Genomic DNA, 26,148 nt, shown 5'->3' with positions numbered 1-26,148 from the left:
TTTGTGGAAGTTCAAGGGCCCAGTTTTGAAATGGAAAGATTGAACAAATCAAAGAATAATGATTAGAAAGGGTAGTTCCTTCCTGGAGTTTCTTTTCCTAACTTTTCCAGAGTTTATTTTCACTTTTACTTATTATTTTTTCCCTCTTTCAGTTATTGTTCATTAAATTTGTATTCTTTTGTACCCAGAATCCATTCGCTTCTTACCACCTATGCTACTATCACCATTTCTTTTCTAACCACTCCCAAACCACTGTCCATCATCCCACGTCTGGGGGATTGTAATACCGCTTCCTCTCTCCCCTGGCACTATATACTTGACATTGCAACCAAAATGTCACATGGAGTTTGAAATCATGTTACTTCTACATCAAACCCAAAACCATACAATTGCTCGAACCATCTCCCTCCCTCCTTTCACTCTTGAGCATGGCCGATGTTGGCTTTTAACACTAATAGTTTTATATGCAAAAAGAAAAAATGGTTTGCGCAACTATAAAGGTTATACAGAAGAGGCAATGTCTGGGGTGTGCTGAATGCGAGACCCACGGGAGGATGCAGTGTGGGAATCGTTCTGATCGCCTCAACCTGCACTTCTCAGCCCTCCTTGAGGGGCGCTCGGGCACGCGGGCCTCGCCCTCGGAGGACTTCATTTCCCAGGATGCCAGTGAGCAGGGCCGGCCGGAAGGCTGCGTGCCCTCCGCGGGGCATGATGGGGGAGTTGGAGATTTCCATCATGGCGGCTTCCATTTCGGGCTACACCTTCAGCGCTGTGTGTTTCCACAGCGCCAACAGCAACGCCGACCACGTAGGTGCCGGGCCCCCCGCCGTGGCTGCTGGGGCCTCCAGCTTCCGTCTCGGGCCAAGCCGGGATCACTCGCGGCTCGCCCCCTCGGGCTCCCGGGCCGGCCCGAGGGTCTAGTGACCCGGGCTGCTCCCGCCCCTGGCGAGCTCCTGCTGCCCGGGACTCTTTCGTTCCCCGGATGGGCTCCCTCATTCGGTGCCTTCTGCCACCCTACGGTCCTGGGACAGCAGTCTTCGGTTTAGCAAAGCTGTCCCTGCCGGCTGCTGGCAGTGTCAGGAGTCGCTTAGTGGAAACCGAGCGCCTGCCCCTCCCTGGGTGTCAGGCTTCTAGACTTGAGAGGGGAGCCCGGGGTCGGGAAGGAGCCGAGGCACCCAGCCCCACCCGCTCATCTTACAGGTTGTCGTGGGGTGCGACGAGGGAAACCATGGCTGTCACTATTCATACTTGTTAGATATGATCGTGTGTTTTCTTCGCTTCTACTGAAAATGGAGAATTTAAACAGGAGTGGTAGGTGTAGGGTCTACTTGCCTTAAAGTTGTATGTTTAGTTCCTTGGCGAATGTTCTGAGACCGCGGAACTAAGTCACAGTGAAATAGGGAAGTGACAGGCCTACGTATGAGTGATCGGAAATGAATAGGCTTTGGAGCCCACAGAGGGAGCAGAGCCTGTCTGCTTCAGTGTCTTTATTTTTCGGATTGTCTTTTAATGTCACTGGCCTCTGAATGGAAATTCTTTCTGAAACTAGGTAAATTTTTTTTAATCTTTAAGCGCGTGATTAATTGGGGATTATTTTAAATGATGTTAATAGTGATTTATCTCATTCATTGTGTGTGTGTGTGTGTGTGTGTGTGTGTGTGTGTGTGTGTGTGGTGGGGGTGTTGTGTCATTACAAAGCAAAATAATACCCTGCAGAAGAAGGGACTGGATTTGGTTTGATGTCAGCAATCCATTAATAAAAACATTTCATAGAGAGGTGATTCCATTAGTAAATTGGATAGCATTAATGTACTTTTCTTCTCTTCAGTGCTGATGATAGAGATTAATGATAACATACGTAACATGGGTTTTTCCAGAGGCAGCTCCTGTCTCTGGACACTTAAGGCCTTTGATACTGCAGCCAGCTATTTAATAATGTAATGAAGTTCCACATATAGGTGGTTTGCGACACTCCTAGTGTCCGTGGGAGTATTGAATATGGTTTAAATAATACTTTTTAATCTCTCTAACTTTTGAAGTGCCTGATAATATCACAGTTTATGTATAAGACAAGATTATTGTAAGAAGTTACCTGTTGAAAAGTGGTTGGTTTTTCTACAACTTGCAGTGAGACGGCCATGATGCTTGGATTGTTACAAATTTAATTCAAGAGCTCTCTGTTTACTATCTGTGCTGTGCCAGATATGGTGCTAGACTTCATGGAAATTTTCACCAATGACAGTAGTTTGTAACTGTATTGTATAAAAACCATACATGTTTATATTAACCTTGCCACAATTATATATGTGGAATACTTTAAAGTAATTTCAATTGTATTTCAATTTTATATATTTTAAAGTTGAAGAACCAAGAATTGGCCTTTGTAGTTCATTCTGGTTTTGTCCAGGCAAAAAATTAGTTTAATAGAGCTGGGGTTAGCAAACTTTTTCTATAAAGCGCTACATAAATATTTTAGGCTTTGAGAGCCATGTGCTCCCTGTAGCAACTACTCAACTCTACTGTTGTAGGGAGAAAGCAGCCACAGACAATAAATAAATTAGGGTGACTGTGTTCAATAAACTTTATGCACATTAAAATTTGAATTTTACATGTAAAATTTTCACACTATGAAATATTTCTATTTTAATTTTTTTCAACCATTCAAGAGTGTAGAAAGCGTTCATTCTTAGTTCGTGGGCTGTACAATAAAAAGCTTTAGGCTGGTTTTAGCCCAAACACTGTAGTTTGCCTACCCTTGGTATAAAGTAACAGTGGCTCAAATAATCCCAGACCAGTAGATAAATAAGCGTTCGTTTTATACTTGGCTTTAGAATGTCTTGACGTCACTGTTGACTTTTTCAAACTGAGGACTGCGATAGAGTTGCCAGGTAAAATAGAGGACACTCAGTTAAATTTGAATTTCAGATGAATAATTATTTTTTAGTATATTATTACATTAAAAATTGTTATTTGTCTGAAATTCAGATTTAACTGGGTGTCTTGTATTTTTATTTGCTAAATCCAGCCATTCTAGACTGGAACACTAGGAATCTTAAAGTCTTAGGTACTGTAGGAACTTTAATTTTTTTTTCACTTTGATTAAAATAATTTTTTTAACCTATTACAAAGTTTCTCTTTTGTAGTGAGGACTCATAACTGAAACACTTTTATAAGATAAACAAGCTTCTTTAGTCAGTGTTTCTCAAACTAGTAGTCAGGGATGCTCCTTCAGGCCTGAGAGAATTTTTTTCTAAGGGGATCTCTATATTACTCAATTTTGAGAAATGCCCTGTAATGGTGATTTGGGATTTTAGGAGACTCCACTCCCCTAATCCAGTACAAAACTGTGCTATAAAAGCATCTGTCTCTCCTTCCTCACCCCCTCACATTCTCTCTTTAAACGGGAACGTTGTTAAACTTCTTTAATTGATTTGAATGATCAGCCGAGAGTAGAAAGGTGTATAGTACAGTGCGTTGTTTCAGCCAGTTTATTCAAGCAGTATTTACTGAGCACCTTCTATGTGTTAGACACTGTGCTAGGTGCTGAGATATAGCAATGAATAAGCATGAAGTTCCTGCTCTTAGTGGGGGATAGGCCTTTATTTATTTATATAAATATGTAATGTGGCATTTAGTGAGAAGACTAAGAAGAGAAAGAATGCAAGGTAAAGGGGCCAGAGTGCCCGGCAGATGCTATTTCCATTGCATTGACCAGGGAAGCAAAGAATCTAACGAAGGGAAGGAGTAAGCCATGTGGGTATCTGGGAATGGAGGTTCCAGGACAGCCTATGTGTTTACCCTCTGCAGGGAAGCTATTTTGACATTTAGGGTCCATGTTCTCCAACTGCTTATGGTGAACATGACAGCAAGTATCAAATAGTAGGTTATATGCTGAGTAATCCAGAATTGATTTTGGTAGCGTATGTTCTCCAAAGGTGTAAATAAACTGACCTCTGCATTTATTAGAGAAAACCTTTCACGTGCATGATAGGTTTTATTTGCTGAGATTCTAATTTCCCACACCAGCCTATACAAGAGCAGTTCATTGTGCATTGTGTTAACTTCTTTATCCTTTTATCATTAGTAGTGGTTTTGTTCGTTTATTTGTTTTGATTTTTTTTTTTTGCGGCATTTTTTAAACAATGAAATTGCATGCTGTTTCAAGAAAAGAAGCGTGGAATATTTCTGCTTCCTGAGCTTTTTTGACATTGGTTATTATACTTAGTAGCATTAAGATGATGAATTCACTCTGCTCGTTTTTACTTTAACAAAAAACAGGGAAGACTTGAAAGGATTAAGATAATATCTCATCTTGTATGGAAGCCTTTTTTCAAACAGATTAATAGATCTCAGATTACTTTAGTCTTGTTGGTTTATGGAATAGTAGTTTACATGGCAAGCGTATTTGTATCATTGTTAAAATTATTATAAAATTCCTCTTAATTCCATTGAAAGTCATCAGTACTCTTAGTCTGCAACTCTTCTTTCTTACCTTCAGGAAGGGTTTCTGCTGGGAGAGGTGAGACAAGAGGAAACGTTTAGCATCAGTGACTCACAAATTAGCAACACAGAATTTCTACAAGTAATTGGTAAGTTTATCACTGACCTTAGAAATGCTTTTTTGTATATATACTGTTTGTTTGTTTTTCGGCCCTTAACCAATTTTCATCTAAAGGATTAGAGTACATAGACAACCACTAAAATCACAATGCAAATTGTTTGCACTAAGACATGATCTGAAATGTTTGTATCAGTCATTGTAAACGTGCAGCGAATCGCGGTAGGTTTACGTATTCTATAAAGCTCTCCTTTATCCACTAATTCATGTGACTTTTACTGAATTGCTATGTGCTGTTGCACTTGATGGTCTCTTCAAAACCACTGTGAACCTCAAGGTTGCAAAGTAGGCTGTCCCCGTTGTCAGTGTCACCTCATACCGTACTGAAAGGATGTGTTACACTGCTGCTGCTTGGAGGGGTCTGGCAAAGATGGTCACTCTTGTTTACGTGAGATATTTGCTAAATCTGTACAGCCTTCTGAGGAGCAAACCGAATAGTCGATTTGGGGGAGATCATGAGGGAGACAAAGGACTGTCCACAGATGCGCTTACCCGCTTCGGATCAGCCTTCTTTTCATAAACAGGGGTCATAGTCCTTTCAGCCGCACGTCGAGCATGTCGCCAGGTAGCATATCCTGATTCTCAAAACACAGCGAGGGACATTCGTTTGTTTTTGCAGCCAGCAGTTATTGAAGTGGGAGGCATGTGCTAGGCAGTGCGGGGAGCATCCAGGTACAGCTCTGCCTTCCAGGAGTGCGGGGAGAATGAGACAGGTGCACACACAAACACCAGACTGTGCGTGATGAGTCTGTGAGGGAGGGACAAAGGAAGTCCAGGAGTCGAAATGAAAGTCCGCCAGTGGGTGAAACCAGTAAAGACATCATGAAGGAGGTGAGCTCAGGGCCAGTGGGCGGTGCATCTGGAGGAACACAGCAAGGAGCACATAAAACATCCCAGGGATCTGGCCTGTTTCTGTGACTGAAATACAGTTTATGTGACGGAGAGTGGCTTGAAATACTGCTGGAAGGTCAGGTCATGTTGGGGCCAAGTCATCACTTTCAAGTCTGTTCTGATAGCCTAGGACATGAATTGGGAGGCTAGGGTGAGGACTGAGGTGGGGCTAGGACTGGGAGGAAACGACCCAAACTGTAAAGCCCACTAGCACAATACCGACTTGTTAAATAAAGACTCGATACATAGGGTGCAGCTGTTCTCTCATCGAGGTGTTGTTTTGTTGTTGTTTTTGGGGGGGTTTTTTTGCTTAATTCTTTAAAATCTTAAAATAGAGAATTTGGTTTCATTGGACATCTGTGTAATTACTTATTGTTTGCAGTTAGGTTTTCAAAATTAATTTGATAGATGAAGGTTAAAATGCCAGATGTAGTTAACTGACAGCAAGCCGTCAAGAAAGAGCGCTCTTCTATGGCATGATCACAAAAATAGCATTTCTGATGAATATTCTAGCTATTTTTAAAGAAATACAATGCTAAAGTAATTCCAATTTTACAGCATACTGTACTGATTCTTTGATTCGTAAACCTTTTGGTTCTTGCAGTAAATGCTAGTTTCCGTGTATTGTAGATATGAAGAAGTACTAATCAATAGAATTCCAGTTAATACAGTGCCACAACAACCACCTTTTGCTGTGCAACCTTTAATTCATTAGCTACATTCAGTTCATTGTTTGAAAGGATTATGGATCTTATGGTCAAAGTGTTTACTAGGATTGTCTTAAGTATATTTGTTATTGTAATATTTTTATTTTAAAAATAAATACATATCATGGATTAAAGACTTAAATGCAAGACCTAAAACCATAAAAATCCTAGAAGTAAACATAGTAAACTCTTTGACATCGCTTTTAGGAATATCTTTTTGGATATGTCTCCTCGGGCAAGGGCAACAAAAGAAAAAATTAACAAATGGGACTGTATTAAACTAGAAAGTTTTTGAACAGCAAAGGAAACCATCAGCAAAATGAAAAGCAACCTGTTGCATGGGAGAGGTATTTGCTAATGATATATCTGATGAAGGGTTAATACCCACAGTGCATAAAGGATTCATAACAACTCAACATCAAAAAAACCAACAATCCAATTAAATGAGCAAAGGACTTGAATAGACATGTCCCCAAAGTAGACATGCAGATGGCCAACAGACATATGGAAAGGTGCTTAACATTACTAATTATCAGGAAAATGCAAATCAGAACCACATGAGATATCACCTCACACCTGTCAGAATGGCTATCCTGAACAAGCAAACAGCAAACAGCAGTGTTGGCAAAGATGTGGAGAAAAGAGAACCCTCGTGCACTGTTGGTGGGATTGCAGATTGGTGCAGCCACTATGGAAAACAGTACAGAGATTCCTCAGAAAATTAAAAATAGAATTACCTTAGGATCCAGCAATTACATTTCTGGTTATTTATCTAAGAAAAATGAAAACACTAAATCGGAAAGATATATGCACCCCTATGGTGATTGCAGCATTGTTTGGAACAGCCAAGATATGGAAGCAACCTAAGTGTCCATCAGTAGATGAATAATAGAAGGGTGTGTGTGTGTGTGTGTGTGTGTGTGTGTGTGTGAAGGAATATTACTTGGCCATAAAAAAGGAATGAAATGTCATTTGCAACAACATGGGTGGACCTAGAGAGTATTAAGTGGAATAAGTTGGACAGAAAGAGACAAATACTGTATGGTTTCACTTACATGTAGAATATTTTTCGAAAATGAACAAACAAAATGAAACAAATAGACTCATTGTTGTTTGATGGTTGCCAGGGAGTGAAGGGGTAGAGAAGATGGGCAGAAAAGGGGAAGGAATTAAGTATAAGCTTCCAGTTATAAAATGAGTCGTGAGGTTGTAATATACAGCATAGGGAATAGAGTCAATATTGTAATGACTATACACTGACAGATGGCTACTAGACTTATTATGGTGGTCACTTCGTAAGGTTTATAATAAATGTTGAATCTGTGTTGTACACCTGAAACTAATATAATGTGTGTCAACTATAGTTAAAAAATAAATAAATCCATATTAGAAAATGTAAACCAAGGACTCTGAAAAACCTGGATTAAAAGGCCAAACATAAGGCGAAGTGCCAGATGTAGTGTGAAGAAACTCTCTGGCCTAGCTTAAGCTCCAGAATAAGATGTTTTAGATTAAACTGACCAAATTTATTATTTATTGAGGATGTCTGACTCCATGCACAGACAGCTTTACCTGACTCTATACAATAGGGGGACTTTATAGAGAATATCACATTCCGAACATGAAGTATCTGTGTCTTGTTTTGCGTACATATCAATTGTAAAAGCTGTGCTAACTCACTTGAAGCAGAGCCATCCGTCCTCTGCTCTAGGGAGGAGATGCTAGAAGGATCCTGGGTTAATGAGATGATGTAGCGGCAGTTACTGGAAAGGAGGGAAGGGGGAGGAGAGGAACCGCTCAACTCACCCAGCGGGAGAAGCATGGAGAGAGATGAGCAAGACCAGCAGTTCCTCCCAGTGGGGAGCTGTAAGGAGTGTGTGCAGAGACCCTGGATGTACACATGAAGAAGATTCGACCGCGTGCTTGAGCGGTGGAGGCGTGGGCAACTCCAGGACTGCAGACGGGGCTGCCCTGCCTCTACCTGCTCCCAAAGGTCCACCTGTCAGCTGACGTGCCCGCCAACTTCATTCCCATCTGCAGCTTTGTCATGTTAGAGAACGTCACCCTGTTTTCTCCATGGAGTCCTTAGTTAGATATTGCAAAAAATCTCATATGAAAAAGCTTTAACTTCTTTAGGAAATACCGCATGATGTCTAGAGCGTATCTGTGGTATGCTTCTAATCCAGGTTGTAAATCATGAAAGAAGTTTGCTGGGGCGGCTTGATGACGGGAGGTGTATTCAGAGTTCAGAATTTACTCTAGAGATTTTGTTAAGCAATATATTCTTTTCTTTAAAGTAGAGATGTGTTTTTTCTTTTCCCTGAACTCTAGGTAATGTTTTTGCTACATTCTAATTACTAAAATACCTCCTAAATAACTTATGAAGGAATACTGTATCATTTTTGGTGATAAAAGAAGGAACTGTTTCTAGATGAGGTTTTATTTGTATCACTATGTCAACAGCTGTGCCAGGCAAATGAACTTTTCTTTCCTGTGGAAGTATTGCATCTGTGCCCGTGTTTTGGCAGCATTAATAGCAGTACAGATGCTAATTGGCCCATGCCTTTTAGGGTTTTGGTTTCATTTTAATTGAGTTAAAATTGTAGCCTGTAACTCTGGGCTGTGACACTTTAAACAGCAGGTAATGAGTTGCTGTCCAGGAGAATGTTATTAATAGAACTGAATGGCTAATTAGTCTCATGGTCTTATAATGCGACCCAGACCCTAAGCCCCCTGACGAGCTTGAAGAAATTGTTCACTCTGGTTAATCACCAAGTGCAATCTTTTCAGAAACGGTTAGGATCTACTTTATAAATAATGGTTTCCCTCGATGCTGGCCATCTTCGAAAGGGTTAATAGACTTTCAGAGTTGCCTTCTTTCCCCTTCAAACCACCTGGCCCAAGTTGTCATGAGTCGTTAGTAGGTTATTGATGTCAGGGTGGTTAGGGCCCTCTCCCCAAGCTGTCCTCACAGCTTTTATCCACCTTGATTAAATGCTTCCAGCCAGTGGTTACTTTTTCCTCTTACACTTTGTTTAAATAGGTAGGATTGATAAGGGCACACAATAGCTACATGTTCCTGAATAAAAGCTTTCAGATGTGGGCTCACCAGACAAGGACAGATGGAAATAGGACTCTTGTTCTCCAGTTTACTTTGTTCTGAGAATGTGTCCCTGAGTCGAAGTGTGAAGAAGGCACACTGCCTTCGTGTGTACACAGCACCTACTCGGGAGAGGAAAACTATCTTTTATGATCTAAGATTTTGATAAAAAAATAAAAAATAAAAATAATAAAATCCTGGGCTATTTTATAGTTGCTTGTATTTCGCGTGGTTAACTAAGATGTATTTTCTCTTATTACAGAAATCCATAACCATCAGCCTTGTTCAAAACTTTTTAGGTAAGCCACATCCTTCTTTGTAGCTTTTAGTTATTAAAAGATTAATTGATTGAAAACTAGTGAATTTAGGCCTGTAGCTGATTGTGGCTTAAAGGGGCATCCAAAATCACTTCTTTATTGAGGGCCTGTGTGCATGTGGCACTGTTAGGGTGGGAGCAGGGGAGGTGTGAGTCCCCGATACTTGCGGCCGAGTAGACATCTCGGCCACGGTGATTTGGATTGGAAGCCTTCCCACTAGCCTCCCTAGCAAGGGCTCTTCAACCACAGGGAAGGAAGGGTCACATGGAGAGGCAATAGTTTAAGGGTGTTTCTTAAGAGGAATTATAAATGTTCAGTATTCAGCTTTAAAATGTAAGGAAAGAGAACGTAAAACTTTCTTTTTGTGTTTAAGTTAATATACACCAGTTGCTTATTATGACCAGCTAAAGGACAGAAAGAAAAAAATGGGAGGAGAGACATTCAGAAGGGAGAAAGCAAATGACAGAGACACGTGGAGATATGGAGGTGAGAGAGAAAAAGGCCACTATTTCCACCACCCAGGCCTTCGCCTTCCGTCTTAGCTCCAGACCTCTCCAAACCCTTTACCTTGTGGCTGGTGTGACGATGTTAGCTCTGTGTGTCTTGAAACCCGCTGAGGCCCTGTTCTGCCCTCCCAGAAGCCAGACCAGTACTTTCCTTGCAGTGCTGCCCACACCGGTTCGAGTCAGCGTTCCTGGTCAGCACTTCCTTCTTGAAACACCTGCCAGCTCCTCGCTCCTGGCTGTCCCTGCTGTGTGTTCCCTGCAGTTTTCACCTTGACCACTCTCCCCTTCTCAGCTGGCGCAAACACCCAGCCTCCTGCACCCAAGAGCTGCCGGGGACTTGTATCATATTCACTACCCTCCCCGACACACACACACCACTAGCCTCTGATTATTGCAGAGGATTGTCATCATGGAAGATGACTACCTGTGGATAAGGCCTCAAAGTAGCCAAGAACCTCATCTCTTTTAGATTTACACAGAACCGAAAGAAGAATGGGAAGACAAACAACCAGCAGTTCATTTGGGGAGACCCTCAAGAGCACGTGAAATAATTCAGGCCCCAGTCCTCACAGTGCCTCTCTCTGGTCCATTAAAGTGTCCGATTTGGCCCTCACTGTCCAGAGCTTTGCCAAGTGTCCTTGCCTTGCCCTTCTGAGGAATTCTATAAAACACTGTCAGCAAAGTCATATCAGAAAAAGAATTTAAGTTTAAATCATAGGCTGGTAATTCTTAGAGCTAAAAGAAACCTTAGAAATCATCTGTCTACTCCAAACTCTTTATTTTGCAAAAAAAGACATGTAGGCCAGACAGGTTAAGTGACTTGCTCATGGTCATACAGTGAGAGCTGGAGCTGGTATCTCCTGACTCCTGGTTCAGTGTTTTTATTGTATCCTGAACTCCTTCCTGCCTCATAAAGCCTGGGCTTGTGATGGCGAGGAGGGGAGGAAGGGTGGCATTCCTAAAATCGTGACCACACGTCATTATGCCTGGACTGCTCACCACCGGATCCTGGTTAGGTTGGTCTGTTTTAGGGCTGAGTGCTTTCAGTTTGAAGCTGGCCAGACCTGGCTTCAAACCTGCCTCTTTTATCTACCAGCTCTGTGATTTGGGGAAGCCGCTTAACTTTAGTGTCTTTACCTACAAAAATGGAAATCAAACTGGTTGACTTTTTGGGCTGAACTATTACCTCCTGCACTGAGGCAAGAATGAAGTGAAGTCACGTGACAAAACATGCCCCTGAGTTTTTTGTTAGGTATTCAACAAATATTCATCTCCCTTCATCATCTCTCAGAAAATGAGTTCCTGTGTTCTATTTTTTCATAAGTAATTCATACTTAGAAACAAGGAAAAGATGTCACAGGTGTTTGAAACTACGTATTTTATAATTACTTGCTATCAGCACCTAATACCCTTTGAATGTAACAGTCTCTTGAGTATTCTTTGATGCCAAAGATGCCTTACATCAGTAAAGCATTTAGATTGATTTCTCTTTATATACCTATTAAAATAAACAATTATACCTTTACTACCAATTTTTGGGGTTAGATGACCCATAGACACATGTAGCTAAGCATATCCATGTCACAATACCATGTAATTTTAATACAATTTTTTCTCTTTAACAAAACAGTTTTTATGACTATGCAAGCAAAGTTAATGAAGAGAGTTTGGACAGGATTCTTAAGGATCGGAGAAAGGTATGTTCTGTTTATTGCCCATTCTGATCTGAAATTGCTCCTTATCTCATCGCCCAAGCTTAAAACCAGAAAGGAATATAAATGGAACAATGTGATTCTTTGTTAATATATGAGAGTTCTGTTACCTTGAGTAGATTCTAAAGGGAAATTGCAGGTGTGAGACAAGATTTACAATATAGCAATAGAAAAAAATTAGATATTTATAATATTCCATTACGTAAAAATCAGAAGAAAAAAATGAACTAACACAAAAATTAACAATAGTTGAATTGACTCTGGGTGGTTCTACTTTGTGATTTTAAAAACAATTTTGTAAATATTTAATACATATGCATTAATTTAACAATTTTTACTTCAGTACGTAAATTCCAGAAAAATAGATCGGTCATCAAACCATCACTTGAGGAAAAAAAGTACCAATAAAAGTTTTCAGCTTTTCAAACAGAAAACAAAATGCCTTTGTTTAGAAGCAAGTATCGTAAAACTGCTTTTACAAGATTACCTGTGGATGAAAACGAGCGTGGCAGTGTGAGACGCGGTCCCTAAAGTGTCTGCGGAGGGGCCTCGGGGTTAGAGTGCAGCGTTCGGGACCATCTCACTCTCATACCTCTGTCGGATGGAAAGGCAGAGAGAAAAGCGGGTAGGATGACAGGAAGAATGGGCAGTGTGGGGCGTAGGTCGGAAGAAAGGACAGAAGGCTGTGTGTGTTTTAACAAACTCAGGAGGTTCTCCGCGTGGCAAGGTCAGACCAGCTGCCCACCTCCGTCCCCTCCTGGGAGCTAGAGCAGCCGCGAGCATCGTGGGCCAGCTCTTATGTTTCAGCGACTTGCCCAGAACCATTCGTTCTGGGATTTCTGAACAGTCTATCCTTCCTCTCCCGGTGACCGCCATCTTCCTCTTCCCATTTATTTTCACGTTTTAGGTAATGAATCTTTATTGTACTTTCTTAAATTAAAATTTGTTGCATGAAAATTCTTATTGGAGCACAGTTTTCTAGAGGACTCACTACACACAGTTTTCTAGAGGACTCACTTCATAGTAAAAGTACCAGAAAGCATTTTTTTTTTAAATAGATTAAAAACCTTAAAGTGAAAAAAATGAGTAAAGACTATCAAGGGGAAATTCTCTCTCTCACACACATCCACAAATGGCGAAGAAATAAATGAAAAGATGTTTAACTTCCATCAGGAAAGGCAGAGTGAAACGATGTGACGCTATATTTTTGCCCATTAGATTGGCAAAGTGTACTTGGATTGCCGACATCTGGTGTTGGCCAGGCTGTGGGAAGTGGTTGGTGAGATGTAAGTCGGTGCAGACATTTAGGAGAAGAGTTTTGCTATATCAGAATTTTAAATATGCAGTGCCACCTCTAGGAATCAGGCCCAAAGAAATAATAATGACATCTGGGCACAAAGATATGAAAAACTGGCATTATTGGCCACTTCAGCTCTGTGCCAGGCTGTGTTCTAAGCATTTTCCAGGTAGTGACACATTTAATCCTTGCAACAGCTCTGAAGTAAACATTGCTGGTACTGTTGCACATTTTACAGTTGAGGCAGCTCACGTTAAGTAACTTGCTTAAGGCCACCAGCAAGTAACGGTGGAGTCAAGGCTTAAACCCAGCAGTCTGACCTCTTAATCCAGTGTACAGGGATATTTGTTGCAACTTTGCTTAATAGTGAGAGTCTTGAAACCAATCTAAGTGTCCACCAGTGGGGAATGAGTAAGTACATTATGCCGTTACCTCCATACTATGAGAAATGAAGCAGCCACTAAAAGGAATGAGAGAGGTCCTCGTATCATGACATAGTGATCTCTAATGTTGAATGAAAAAACGAAGTATTATAATGTGGGCCTATTTTATGTAAAAAGAAAAGTCTGATTGAGTGTTTAAATATATAGAAAAAGAGCTGGAAGGAAGTCAACCAAACAAAAGTGGATGCTTTGGGAAAGGGCATGCTGCTGATGAAGGGAGACTCGATTTGGTGGGTTTTTTTTTCAATTATATTTTATAATTGAAAAGAAATGGAGAAAAAGACTCCACTACGTTAACTACTGTGTAGTTTTTTTCAGTAGTAGATAGGAATACATCTCCGAATTAATTTGAGGATTTAAAATTAGATTTGTTTTGCTGACACAGGAGACATAGGAGACCAATCGTAGGTTGTTATCTGGAGTTAACTTTGCTTTTCCTGGGGTAAAGATTCTCAAAAAAGTTAAAAGTTGGTATGCAGTTTTGATTTTATAGGATTCTGTGCTAAAACAAATGTTTATATTTTCCTTTGCAATTAAAAGTATGAAGTTTTTGTTTTAATTTACTTGGAAATTATGTTTTATTTTCCATGGTATTCGTTAAGAATAGGAACTATATTTTATATTTCAATATCTTTCCTTTGGCAACTTATACATAACATAAACTCTTTGAGGATTTTTTCCCAGAAATCTAAATTTCCAGTACAAAAGCAAAGATGATGTATAATCTTTAGATGACTGAAAAGCATTATAGTTGATTCTAGTTTGGGTTTTTTCCCCCAGAAAAGGTACAAAATTGTGTCTTTACCTCAAAAGGATTATTGTACTACCTACGAAGGTGCATTTGAAATGTTAGACTTAAAAATACATGTGTACTTCAAACAGTACCTGGCATACAGAAAATATTTTAATTATTATCAACTCTTGAGAAAGTAATGATGGGAACTTTTCAAAGATTAATTCTTTGCTAGGCAGGCTTCAAATCTAATGTTTAATTGAAAATTGTAAGAATTGAATGAAAACTTAATAAGTTGAACTCATATAAAATAAATAGTAATTTAAAAAGTTCTCTGAGTCCTACAGTTATCCATTAGAAAACATAAGCTAATGAAGATTTTTGTCACAATAGCATCTAGTACATAAAATATAAAGAAATAGCTTTACTAAAAAAGTATGACTCTCAAATATAACATTGCTAAAACATTTTTTAAAATATACGTTAGGTTTAAAATAGAGGCTAATGTTTTCGATATGAAAATCCCCCAGTAGGTACAATGTGGCTGCTTGCTGAATTACTGCTTTGGCAGAATCCATATTGTGTTTAGAAATTGACACAGCCTCGGGTTTGGGGCTAAGGCCAAAAAAGCAAGTGAGAGGAGGATTTACACCTTCTGGAAGCATCTGCTGTGAAATAGATAATGGTAAACAGAACTGCCACCGTAATTTTATCGTAAGGCCAAAAAGAACACAACCTAAAAATGACGAACGTACCCAGTATTGGGGAACATTGCTTTGGCTCCAGAAAATGTAAGTGAATGCTTAGCATAGAGAACAGGGAGGAACATCTTTGTGAAAAATTATCTGAAACTTCAGCAGAGATGAGGTTTTAGGGGAAGATATCCATAATTTTCATCATGGCCCAAGCATAGCTATCAAAAATGTGCTTTTTAGCATCAGTGACCTAGTTTTTAGTAGCTTTACAACTAGCTCATTAGCTCTAAAAATCTAAAAGGTAGACTCATAGGTGTCACAAATGGGATCAGAATGATGGGGGCAAATTTCCTCTTTAGCAAATATCAAATGAATAAGGTGATTACTATCAGTTGATATCTAAAATAAATTTATAAGCCTCCTTGCTTCTTAGAAGATACAATGGAATAAAACAATTGAAATCAGCATACGTGAAAAGCATCCAGTAGCCACTTGCAAGAGTCTGTTAGCGTGTGTTTCATGACAATGGCCAGTGTGCGGAGCACTGCTCAGCCTTCGCAGGGACACAGACGGGGTACGGGACACAGACGGGGTACAGGACACAGACGGGGTACGAGACACAGACGGGGTACGGGACAGGCCCCTGCTACGGAGGTGCTCCCTCCCATGTCAAGCGCAGAGTCTTGAGACGTCACATTTAACACGTTGTGTTCTCAGACACCAGGAGCTCTAGCCAGTTGATAGTTTTTCTTATCCATTTCTTTTTTGAGGAAAACTATTTCTCACTTTTTATGACCACCATTTTGTGACTAATGTGGAATTTGTTTTACAGTGGAAAAAAGCGGGCTCCATATTTTGGCCGTCACTCATTAGCTTTGTGACTTTGGACAAAACATCCCTTTTATAGGATTTATAGTGTCAGTAATGTTTGGGTTTTCTTTTTATTTAAAGAATATCAGAATTAATTGTTTTGCTACAGTTGGAAGTCACGCTTTATGTTCAGGCGTACCCCTTGAGGGCAGGCACTCTTTCTTCCTTGTAGTTCCTTGCAGTGAAACGAACTCAGTGGAGAAAACGCTGCTCACATCCCAGGGTGTCACGATAATCAGTGAAAACAACGTAACGCTGTTAGCTGGGGGCCGGGCACAGGGACTCCCTTCCTTCCTACGTGAAGGTGCCAAAACATAATCTGAATCTACTGGTAATTTTAACAGTTTAACAATTTTATCACTAACAATTTTAAACTACCTTCACTTCTTAAAACAGGACTTTCACTGAAAGAGTTTATTTCAAAGAAAGAAGCTATATGGTTATTCTTCTAATAAAGAATCATCTCTACACGGAGATTTGCAAATTTTAGTATGTGCAAGAAAAAACTCAAGGGACTTATCTTTAAAGTCCTGGCTCTACCTTTAGAAGTTCTGATTCTGCAGGTTCAGGTGGGGCCAGGAGCATCTTAGCAAGCTTCCAGATGTCCCTTAGGCCATCTGTCATCCAGATGTCTAGCAGACCACATTATGAGAACTATTCTTCCAGAAAACATATCAGTTTAGTTCACTCAGCCAACTTAGGTAACCTGTAGTTAGGACTGATGAAGCTAAACTATAAAAATCGTATTTTTTGAGGTATAATTGCCACACAGTAGACTGCAGATTTATAGTGTACACTTTGATAAGTTTTGATGTACCTATACCCCCATGAAACCATCATCATCGTCATCATAAGATAATGACCCTGTCTGTCACTGCAAAGTCTCCTGTCCCTTTTTCTAAATCCCTCCTTCTCACCCCTCCCTGGTTAACCACTGATTTGCTTTTTGTCACTATAGCTTAGTTTCCATTTTCTAGAATTTTACATAAATAGAATCTTCTGCACATCACTTTGTTTTTTGGTCTGGTCTCTTTCACTCAGCATAATTATTCTGAAATTCATCTGCATTGTTGTTTATCCCTTTTTATTACTGAGAAGGAGTCCAGTGTGTGGCCCACCACAGCTTGTTTACTCATTTGCCTGTTGACGGACATTTGGGTTGTTCTCAGTTGTGAGCTATTGCACATAAGCTGCCATGAACAGTTGTGTACCCGTGTTTGTATAAATACCTTCAGAACGAAGTTTGTAAGATTTCATGCAACTTTTAATACTTTTTTCCTTTAGAAAGTTATTGGGTGGTACAGATTCCGGCGAAACACGCAGCAGCAGATGTCGTACAGAGAGCAGGTCCTCCATAAGCAGCTCACCCGCATTCTGGGGGTGCCTGACCTCGTCTTCCTTCTCTTCAGCTTCATCTCCACCGCCAACAATTCCACTCATGCTTTAGAATACGTTCTCTTTAGACCAAATCGAAGGTAAAGAAAGCATTGCCACCAGCCTCACATAAACAGGAAAGATGTTGGTAAAAGTAGTTGAGATATATGACTTTGAAAATGTGTTCCGTCTACGGCCATGCCACCCTGAACAAGTCAGATCTCGTCTGATCTCGGAAGCTAAGCAGGGTTGGGCCTGGTTAGTACTTGGATGAGAGGCCACCTAGGAAGACCAGATGCTGTAGTGTAAAAAATAAAAAATAAGAGATTGTAAGCTGACAAGGTCCTTGCAATCTGTGAGGTCAAGCAAGAGTGCCTTGCCTAAAAAAAAAAAAAAAAAAGAAAAAAAATGTGTTTCATAACCTCTTTAAAGAAAAGCTTTTATAATTCTCTTTTAGCTAGTTTTCTTTGTAGTTAGGGAAGGTATTTTCCTGTCAGTTAGTTGAATAAATTAAAATTGTTTTTGAATCAAGAAGCATTAGCCAAGACATCTTAATTATACATAAATTCTTACAGGAAATAAACAGTTGGGAATCATCATTTGCTTCACCATAATCCGTTATGGAGAAATACAGTTTTATTGCTCTAGAAGTCTGATTGTAATTTTAAAACAGATTTCAAAGACAAAATTGTAAAATTGATCCACCTACTGGTTAATTAGGGTTTTGCATTGTGAACTTGTTAAAGCAAAAAAAAAAAAAAAAAAAACCTGTGATTGTGGTAAACAACAGAAAGGTCTCCCTCCGGACGTTCACTTGCAGTGGAATAAATTAAATTGACATTCGTGAAAGTCCCTATTCATTGTTAAATAGCCATTTGCAAGATTTTGTTAATTAATCAGTAGGTATTGAGCACTTACAACTGTCTTAGTACTCAGCCACTGTAGGGTGCAGAAGGTGTATAAGACATGGCCTCTGCCATCAAAGAGTTTACAGTCGAGTTTCTACTTTAAGGAAAGGGCAAAAAGCTGCTAATTCCTGCGTCCCTGGGTTGTCTGTGGAAGTAGGTGCTCCGTGCGGCCTTCTGTTAGTTCACCAGTGCAGACTCGGCCTCCTGTGGCCAAGACTCGTCCTCAGGCAGAGCAGTGCCGTTAACGTGATCCCTTCAATCTTCCCCGCAGGTTTAATCAAAGGATATCCCTTGCTATTCCCAACCTAGGCAATACCAGCCAGCAAGAGTATAAAATGTCTTCAGTGCCAAATACTTCTCAGAGTTATGCCAAAGTTATTAAAGAGCATGGGTAAGTGGCAAGGTAAAATCAAAAGTTTTTGTCATTAATATTTGAAAGGTTTATGGAGAAATGTGAAGTTTAGTATGACTGACCTTGAAAAATGTAGTGAGATAATTCCCTAGACCATCACTATATGTCAGAATTTTATTCTTATTGAAAACATAGTTTACTTTAACATTACTTTTTTTTTTTATCATTTGCCACAATTTTTTTTGTAATTGATATGAAAGTTTGGATAGAGTATGTGTATTTCTGAGGTTCTAATAGTTAACTGGAAAATAGATAGCTTTTTATTGTTTTTGCCGTCTTAGTCACATGGGTTCTCTTTTATCTCTCTTTTATAATTCTAGTGGTGTGGGCGTCATTGTTGAGACATTGTCACCTTGGAATTGCAGCATTTAAGTATTAGGTGAAGGTAGAAGTAATAGGAAACTGACTTTCAGATTTATAGCAGTTCTGATAACTGTGACTTTTTTCTTCTGTCTTTTAGTACTGACTTTTTTGACAAGGATGGAGTAATGAAAGACATCAGAGCCATTTATCAGGTTTATAATGCACTTCAGGAGAAAGTGCAGGTAACTAATTTATTTCCTAGTTTTCATCTTATTTGTATTGCCCAAATGCTTTTAATTCTACGTTAATTTTTAATAATCTCCCAACTGACAAATGAATTGTGGTCCACAAGTCAGAATGTACTTTCCCAAAGTAATATCAGATGTGTAGAATAGTTATTCATGGCATCCTGCAAAAGCCTGTCTCATTTTGTGCCTGAAGTACAGTATTAACATTACTATCCTAAGTACTTGTGACCCCATTTATAGCAGTGTTTTTTCTAGGGAAATGTATCCGAGTTTAAAGAAGTGTTGCTAAGAACACAGCTATCTCAGCTGTCTGCTAAGTAGAGACTCCATCAAAAGGCAGCCAACCCCGGCAGCCCTGCTTCCTGCCTTCCAGTGCCCTCACTTTACCCCCGGGGCCTCCATCGACGGGGAGGATCCCAGCGGAGCCCGCTCATTCTTCGTCATTCACGCAGCAAATATTTATGGAAGCATCTCCTACAAGCCAGACACTGAGCTAGGTGCTAACAGTACTTTCCCACATTATTTTCATCATCCCTGATGCATTCTTAGGAGTAATTTGCTCTAAAACCCTAAGAACAAAAGAGGCTTTGAGGACAAGGAGGAACGTGGTGGAGCTGAAGAAGCCCTCCCGGGCCTGGAGGAAGCTTCGCTTTGAGGAAGAAGGCCCCGAGGAGTAGAGGGAAGAGTGAAGGCAGCCACTGAGAAAGAGGAAAGTAGCCTGCGGTCAGGCTGGGGCAAAAGAAGAAAGCGTCCGACAGGCAATTTCCAGTGTCAGTGTCCAAATTAGGGTCATGGTATGCGTAGCACTATCGGGAACTTTATTCAGGCTCACTGGTGACTGGCCTGCTTCTGGAGGTTTCTGGTATTTCTCCTATGGAAGGAATGTGCGGTGAAATACAGCTTTTTGTCCTGAATTCCTGACCATGCTCTTTTTAGACTATCAGCACTGTCCATCGGGCTTCTAAGTGGCCATTACACATTTCACTACCAATTGAATCAGGCCTGCTCTCAAAACACCATCACGTAGAGTGCCTGATACACGTGGTTAGAGTACACAGACGTAATCTCAAATACTTATCTTTTATTAAAGCTTGACACTAAGACTTTCTTTTTCATCTCTCCCTAATTATTGATATTTTCTGTGAATTAATCTCTTTGTGTCATTTGAGTCGTGATTTCTGGTTATAAATTAAACTCGAAAGCATCTCATTCCTGTCTTTTGTTTGTCCTCTGTATGTTAGACTGGTATCAAAAATTCTCTTCATTTCAATAAAAATGAATAACCCAGGGAAAATACAAATCTTTCCCATCGTATACTTATTTTTCAGGAATCCATAAGCTAAATAGCATAATTATCTTAACAAAATTAAGAAAGCAAGCCAGAGAATAAGAACAGTACTGGTCTGTTGGACCTTCGTAGCTTTGTTCTACCTGACATGCCTGCTTTTTTAACTCGATAATGTAATCAGTGCTGTAGTTATGGAATGCCTGCTGCTTGGGTTCGAAACTGATTGTTCTTGTTGTCGTTTTTTCCTCAGGCAGTGTGTGCAGATGTAGAAAAGAGTGAGCGTGTTGTTGAATCTTGTCAGGCAGAAGTGAACAAATTAAGAAGACAAATCACTCAGAGGAAAAATGAAAAGGAACAAGAAAGAAGTGAGTTTCTTATTAATTTCACCATTCAGTATCAGAGAAATGTCTGGTTTTAAACATCAGATTATACAGTGAGTTACATGAACCCTTCTGTGCTCATTGAGCCTCAAGTTAGGCCATTTGAGATCAGCATCCGCTGGTCTTCCAGCTTCCAGAAAAGAAGTACTGTTTCATGGTATCCTTCTCAAGTCTCTGAAACTGGAAGAAAAAGACCAACAGTAGAAAGGCTGAAGCAAGTTGGAAGAAATCTTAGGACGCGATTGATGCAGACCGGTGCCTGTGTCAATTGCCGGGATCTATTTGCAGTGCATGTGATGTTTCTCACGGAGTCACCTCTGGCCCACCTTGCACGTAGGGCTGGGGCCTGTGTTCACACAGCCACGTAAAGGCACCACTTAAAATGGTTTTAACTTTATATTTGATGCATAGCCAGGGTCACAACAAAGGCTTTAAATGTCTATTTATTGGTAGCTGTGAAGGAATGGATGCCATTAAGGTAAGGAACCAGCTGGTTGAATGAGAATTAGGCCCAAAAATCTGTTAATTCCAGCATGGCAACAGGCATGTTTGCTATAATGCCACCAGATTTAACATTCATAAGTAAAATTTATAAAATGTATGGCACATGATATCAAGTGTAAAAGAGAGAAAGGTGTGGCAAAGCTTTTCTAAATTAATAAGAATACTTGCAGATCAATTTAAATGTAATTTATATTCCAGGTAAGTGACATCTTGTTCATTTCTACTGTTATAGTTTTCTAGAAATAAAAAGAAATGCAGACAGAGATTTATGCACAGGAATGTTAATCACAACTTTATAATTCTAAAATCTTGGAAAGAACTTATTAGAATAGTTGAATAAACAACAACAGAATAGTTGAATACATTTTGGTATATCTATGTGGTGGCATATCGTACAGCCATCGAAGTGACTTTCTAATGACATGAGATAAAGCCCAACGTATAATCTTAAATGAAAACCCTAAGATATAAAACATGATCTCAGCTATGTTTTAAAACCATAAGTGTGTGTATATATACACACACACATACATGCACACGCACACACACACAAAACATACAAGGTTGGATAATAAAAAGTGGAGTTCCAGAAAGAAGTGGGGGCCCGATACCTAAGGTTTATGTTTTTTTTTTTAACCCCAAATCTTATGCTCTTTTCACGAAAATTCTGTTATCGGGGTGATAGAGTTATTGGCTATTTTGATTTTTTTAATTCTTTTCTAAGTTTTATAAGAGTATGTAAATGTACTTCAAAAAACTTAGAGGCTGTAGACTCATAGATATGGGGCTGCTTCAGAGCATTTATAAAAACATGGTGAAATTATGGCCTAGTACCTGGAAAAACTGGCCACCTGACAGAGGGCTCCTAAACTTTTAAGGAGAAAGAGGTGTATCCATGTATTGTGACAGGTAGTTGTAAAGAATTACGTTTTTCAACATGATGTTTGTCAAGGTAACACCCCACGTTCCAGTGGCTGCCGAGGGCCGTGAGGAATGTTTATTTCACCCTTCCGTCCTCACCGTATTTGAGCACAGTCAGCAGCCAGTGAGGGAAATACCGCAAGATTTGGAGTTAAAAGACTTGCACTTTGAGTATCAGGCCCCCCTCTAGCCATTCCCTTCCTGAAGTCACTTAATCTGTTGGAACTCTGATTTCTTTGCCTACGTAATGGAAACAATAATTAATGACAATAATACTTCCGGAGGCTGTTTTGAGGCTTAAATGAATTAACTATAGAAAAATATTTTGTAAATTATGAAGTACTCCGCAAATGTAAAGCAATTAGTAGTCATAATCAGTTTCACCGCTTTGTTGCTATTTTCCAGAATATTCAGATTGACTGTTTAATGCATTGAGATGCATGGCAGGAAAAATATAGGGAGTGTTTCAGTTTTCTTCTTTTTTTCACCAGGATCGCAGCAGGTGATGATAAGCAGACAGGTGCCAACCGAAAGTCTGGAGCCAGTGTTCAGTCCTCGGATGCCCTATTCTGGGTTTGCAGCTGAAGGTAGAAGTACACTTGGAGATGCAGAAGCCTCTGACCCTCCTCCCCCTTATTCCGATTTTCACCCAAACAATCAAGAAAGTACTTTGAGCCATTCTCGCATGGAAACTAGTGTCTTTATGCCTCGACCTCAAGCCGTGGGCTCTTCCAATTATGCTTCCAGCAGTGCCGGACTGAAGTACCCTGGGAGTGGAGCAGCCCTCCCTCCTTCCCAAAGAGCAGCTGGAGACAGCGCGGAGGGGTCCGACGACAGTGATTATGAAAATCTGATCGACCCCGCAGAGCCCACTCACAGCGAATACTCACATTCAAGGGATTCTCGGCCCGTGACACATCCCGACGGGGGCTCCAGGAACACTCAGACCTCTCAGATCTAATGGAAGGAACTCTCCGCTTAGCCCTGTTTTCTTAATGGCTTATTGAGAGAGTTTTTTGAGGACTTCTTCTCGGGGGAGAACTGCTTTCTTGGACCCCTGGGCTCCTAGGAGAGTCCTTGGGCACAGAACTTGTAGGGGCCTTGCACCCATGGGCCTCACCTGCGGACGCGGTGGGCAGGTGTCACGACAAAATCATTAAGATAATCAAATTGTCCTAATTCTGGTGCGATTCATGGATGTACTGGTAAATTTAGGCAAAGTGAAACTTAATCAAAGTAGTTTCTGTTCTTTAAAATAAATTGGAAATTAGAGACTAAGCACAATTAGTCTATAAATGTTCTATAAATCAAAAACTTACCTCTTGCACTATCATGCCTTGAAATTTACTTTTTCAAAGGGAAACAAGTTTAGGAGCAGCCTTCAAAGAACCTTCTTTCTATGATGAGCCAAATTCATCTTTGCCAGAAGAGAAATTTTGATAATTCCAAGAAATCTGATTGGAACAAATTGGATATACCTTCTCTTGTCTGCATGACTTTGTGAGATCAAAAGAGAGGGCTTTGTTTCCACTTTTTTCTACTAGCCTGATACGTATTGTCACTTAAAATGGTTGCCTTTAAACAAAATGTAGAATACTAATTACCAGTAAGTAATCATCCAAATAAGTATGTCATAAAATAAATTACTTATTTTTCTTTTGTGGAATTACAGTGACTGCTATGTTGCACTAGCCACATTTATGGTCTCTGTTCTGGAGTCTTAAATGAAGGACACACAGCAGCAGGTAACAGAAACCAGTTATGTTCCAGACCTGCGTTTCATGACGAAGACTCCAGACACAGTGGATTTAGCTGAGTTCAGACGTTAAGGGACATAACTCATACAGATCTTCTGACAGATCCTAGTGTTAGTTTTATTTGTGGAGGAAAGACATTTAATAAGCTGTTTGAGAATCTTGGTTAATAAAGATTCATTTTACATCTGAATAACCATACTTCTTTTAAGTTGGCATTTGGAAGATAATTGTGGAATGTGTAGAGACTTCCTGTTGGGATGCACTTATATTTTTATTTAATTACTGCTTGTTTTCTAGTTTTGCCCAGAATGTGTGAAACCACTAAAGACATTCATGAGCTTTTTAGGCTCTTGGTTAGGAAATGACAAAACCCACTGTTTATGTTGAGGTCAGCCTACGGAGTCAGTGCTTTGAAAAATCAGGAAGTTGTCAAAGAGGCTTAGAATCCAGGTTCTGGAAAAGTAGTTTCATTTTACAGGAGAGTTTACTCACTGAGCTCCAGTTCCGATGCTAAATTAGACAGCATGATACGGACTGAAAAATGAGACGCGGAAGCTGCCATCCTTCCCGACGCGCTCCGTGGGGTCTGTCCTGCTCTCTTCGTCCTGTCGGCCGTACACCACTGCCGTTTGGTCGGAGTGTTGCAGGCCGCTTCATCTGCAAACGCGTTCCAGTTGTCAGCGACCTACTAACAGCTTCAGCACCAGGATGGATTTGATTTTGTTTTGCGTGCCATTGCCATCTCCTCTGTTCATGTTTTGACATTCAGGAATATATTTTTATTTTTATGCCATACTGAAACCTACAATGTATATCTGACAAAGCAGTTAAATGTGACAATAAAAACTTATTTAATCATGGTACCACTGTTTTCATGTCTGTCTCAACACCTGACAAGGTCTTGCCTCGTTTCCTTCCTTCGGGCAGTTCTTAACAGACTTCATACCGTTTTTTTAAAGGGCATTAAAACTCATCTCCATGTAGATTTTTTTTTTTTTCAGACTGGTTTCAGGGGAAATCCAAGAACACAGCTTCCTAAAATGTTACCACTGGTTTCAAAAAGAATGTGTTGCGTGTCAAGTTACTAAGGGAATTGAGTATCAATGGAGAATAAAATGGAATTTTTCCAAGTTCCCAAAAGACATCTTTCACATAAGACCCTCTGAGATTGAAAGTGATTCAAGACTGGAAAAGGAGAATTCGGTGCTCTGAGAGTGCCTTGGGACTCATGGAATTGCCTCGGCTCAAGGATCTGCTGGCGAACGTGTATTCCAGATTCTGCGGGAGCTGTTCCCGTTAAGAGACGTGTTCCGAAAGCCAAGGTGGTATTCTGTTTTCGGCAGGACTTTAAAACTTGGATCGTAGCCTTTTAAGATTCTACTCTCCATCTCTAACTGTTTAGAAGGCTGGATTCTTTTAACTTAGAAGTCTGGAAGTGCTTAATTACATGTTGTAATTGGTTTTTCTGGAGAAGGATCAAAACAAAAATGGAAACCTCATCCGCAAACATTCAGACCCTAAGGATATGTATTTTCAAATTCCAGACACAGTGGGGGGCAGTAACAATAACTGCTTTAATAAAAAAGATTTCAACCCACTGTCTTGTGAATGCATATTTTAAGGAGGTAAAAAAAAAAATCTCAAGGAATGTTAAAGAGTATAATAGAAGTAATGGTTATTAACTATTCTGGTTTGCCTTGACTGTGGGCTTCAGTTCAGTTGCTGAAAGATCTTCGCTCTTTTACAAGGTTCTGCTTCATCCTTTCCCACAACAAACCTTAATTCTGCTAGACAGGGAGCCTGAAGGCAATTGGTTCTGCAAATGTGGTGCTAATAAATAATGGAAAATGTTTCCTTTTCAACTTTATGACAAACAGATTTGGGAAAAGATCTGGGACTTAGCTTAACTCTCTTTCTGCAGTGATTTCTTGTGGTTCCCTAAATAAGGCAGGAGAGTCAACACAGAGGATACGTCCAAATTGGGCTACTCTGGGGTGGCTCTGACCCCCAGCGACTGGAGGATGGGCACCCGCTGGCAGTGAGGACCTGGAACAGAAACAGGAAGTTGTCCTCTCGACTGCCAGAGGCTACCCGTGATCCAGAATGTCGTACTTAGAAATGGCCTTCTATTTGTGCAGAGACTTAGCAAAAGGAAGTCCATTAC

At 40.1% G+C, this 26,148-nt stretch overlaps 1 protein-coding gene and 1 pseudogene across 1 annotated transcript; both read left to right on the top strand.

Moving 5' to 3' along the window:
* Nucleotides 1-691: 691 nt before the first annotated feature.
* Nucleotides 692-25,581, top strand: ABRAXAS2 (abraxas 2, BRISC complex subunit). The gene is made up of 9 exons (XM_006912867.2): nucleotides 692-807; nucleotides 4,499-4,589; nucleotides 9,579-9,615; nucleotides 11,770-11,836; nucleotides 17,174-17,364; nucleotides 18,443-18,562; nucleotides 19,044-19,128; nucleotides 20,673-20,787; nucleotides 22,719-25,581. The coding sequence occupies exons 1-9, from the start codon at nucleotides 709-711 to the stop codon at nucleotides 23,186-23,188; spliced, it is 1,275 nt and encodes a 424-aa protein (XP_006912929.1). The 5' UTR covers nucleotides 692-708; the 3' UTR covers nucleotides 23,189-25,581.
* On the top strand, nucleotides 17,452-17,570 carry LOC112480514 (annotated as a pseudogene).
* Nucleotides 25,582-26,148: the final 567 nt, after the last annotated feature.

The sequence above is a fragment of the Pteropus alecto genome, unplaced genomic scaffold (assembly GCF_000325575.1).
Source record: "Pteropus alecto unplaced genomic scaffold, ASM32557v1 scaffold74, whole genome shotgun sequence".
Classification (NCBI taxonomy): domain Eukaryota; kingdom Metazoa; phylum Chordata; class Mammalia; order Chiroptera; family Pteropodidae; genus Pteropus; species Pteropus alecto.
Note: the sequence above shows the minus strand (reverse complement) of the source record. Positions and strands in the feature narration are given on the sequence as shown.

What these genes read in the sequence shown, in the direction of transcription:
- ABRAXAS2 (XM_006912867.2), top strand. Translation starts at nt 709, where the DNA reads ATGATGGGGGAGTTGGAGATTTCCATCATGGCGGCTTCCATTTCGGGC. An exon ending in AGAATTTCTACAAGTAATTG is followed by an intron (nt 4,590 to 9,578) that starts GTAAGTTTATCA and finishes CTCTTATTACAG; the next exon opens with AAATCCATAACCATCAGCCT. An exon ending in AAAGTTATTAAAGAGCATGG is followed by an intron (nt 18,563 to 19,043) that starts GTAAGTGGCAAG and finishes TCTGTCTTTTAG; the next exon opens with TACTGACTTTTTTGACAAGG.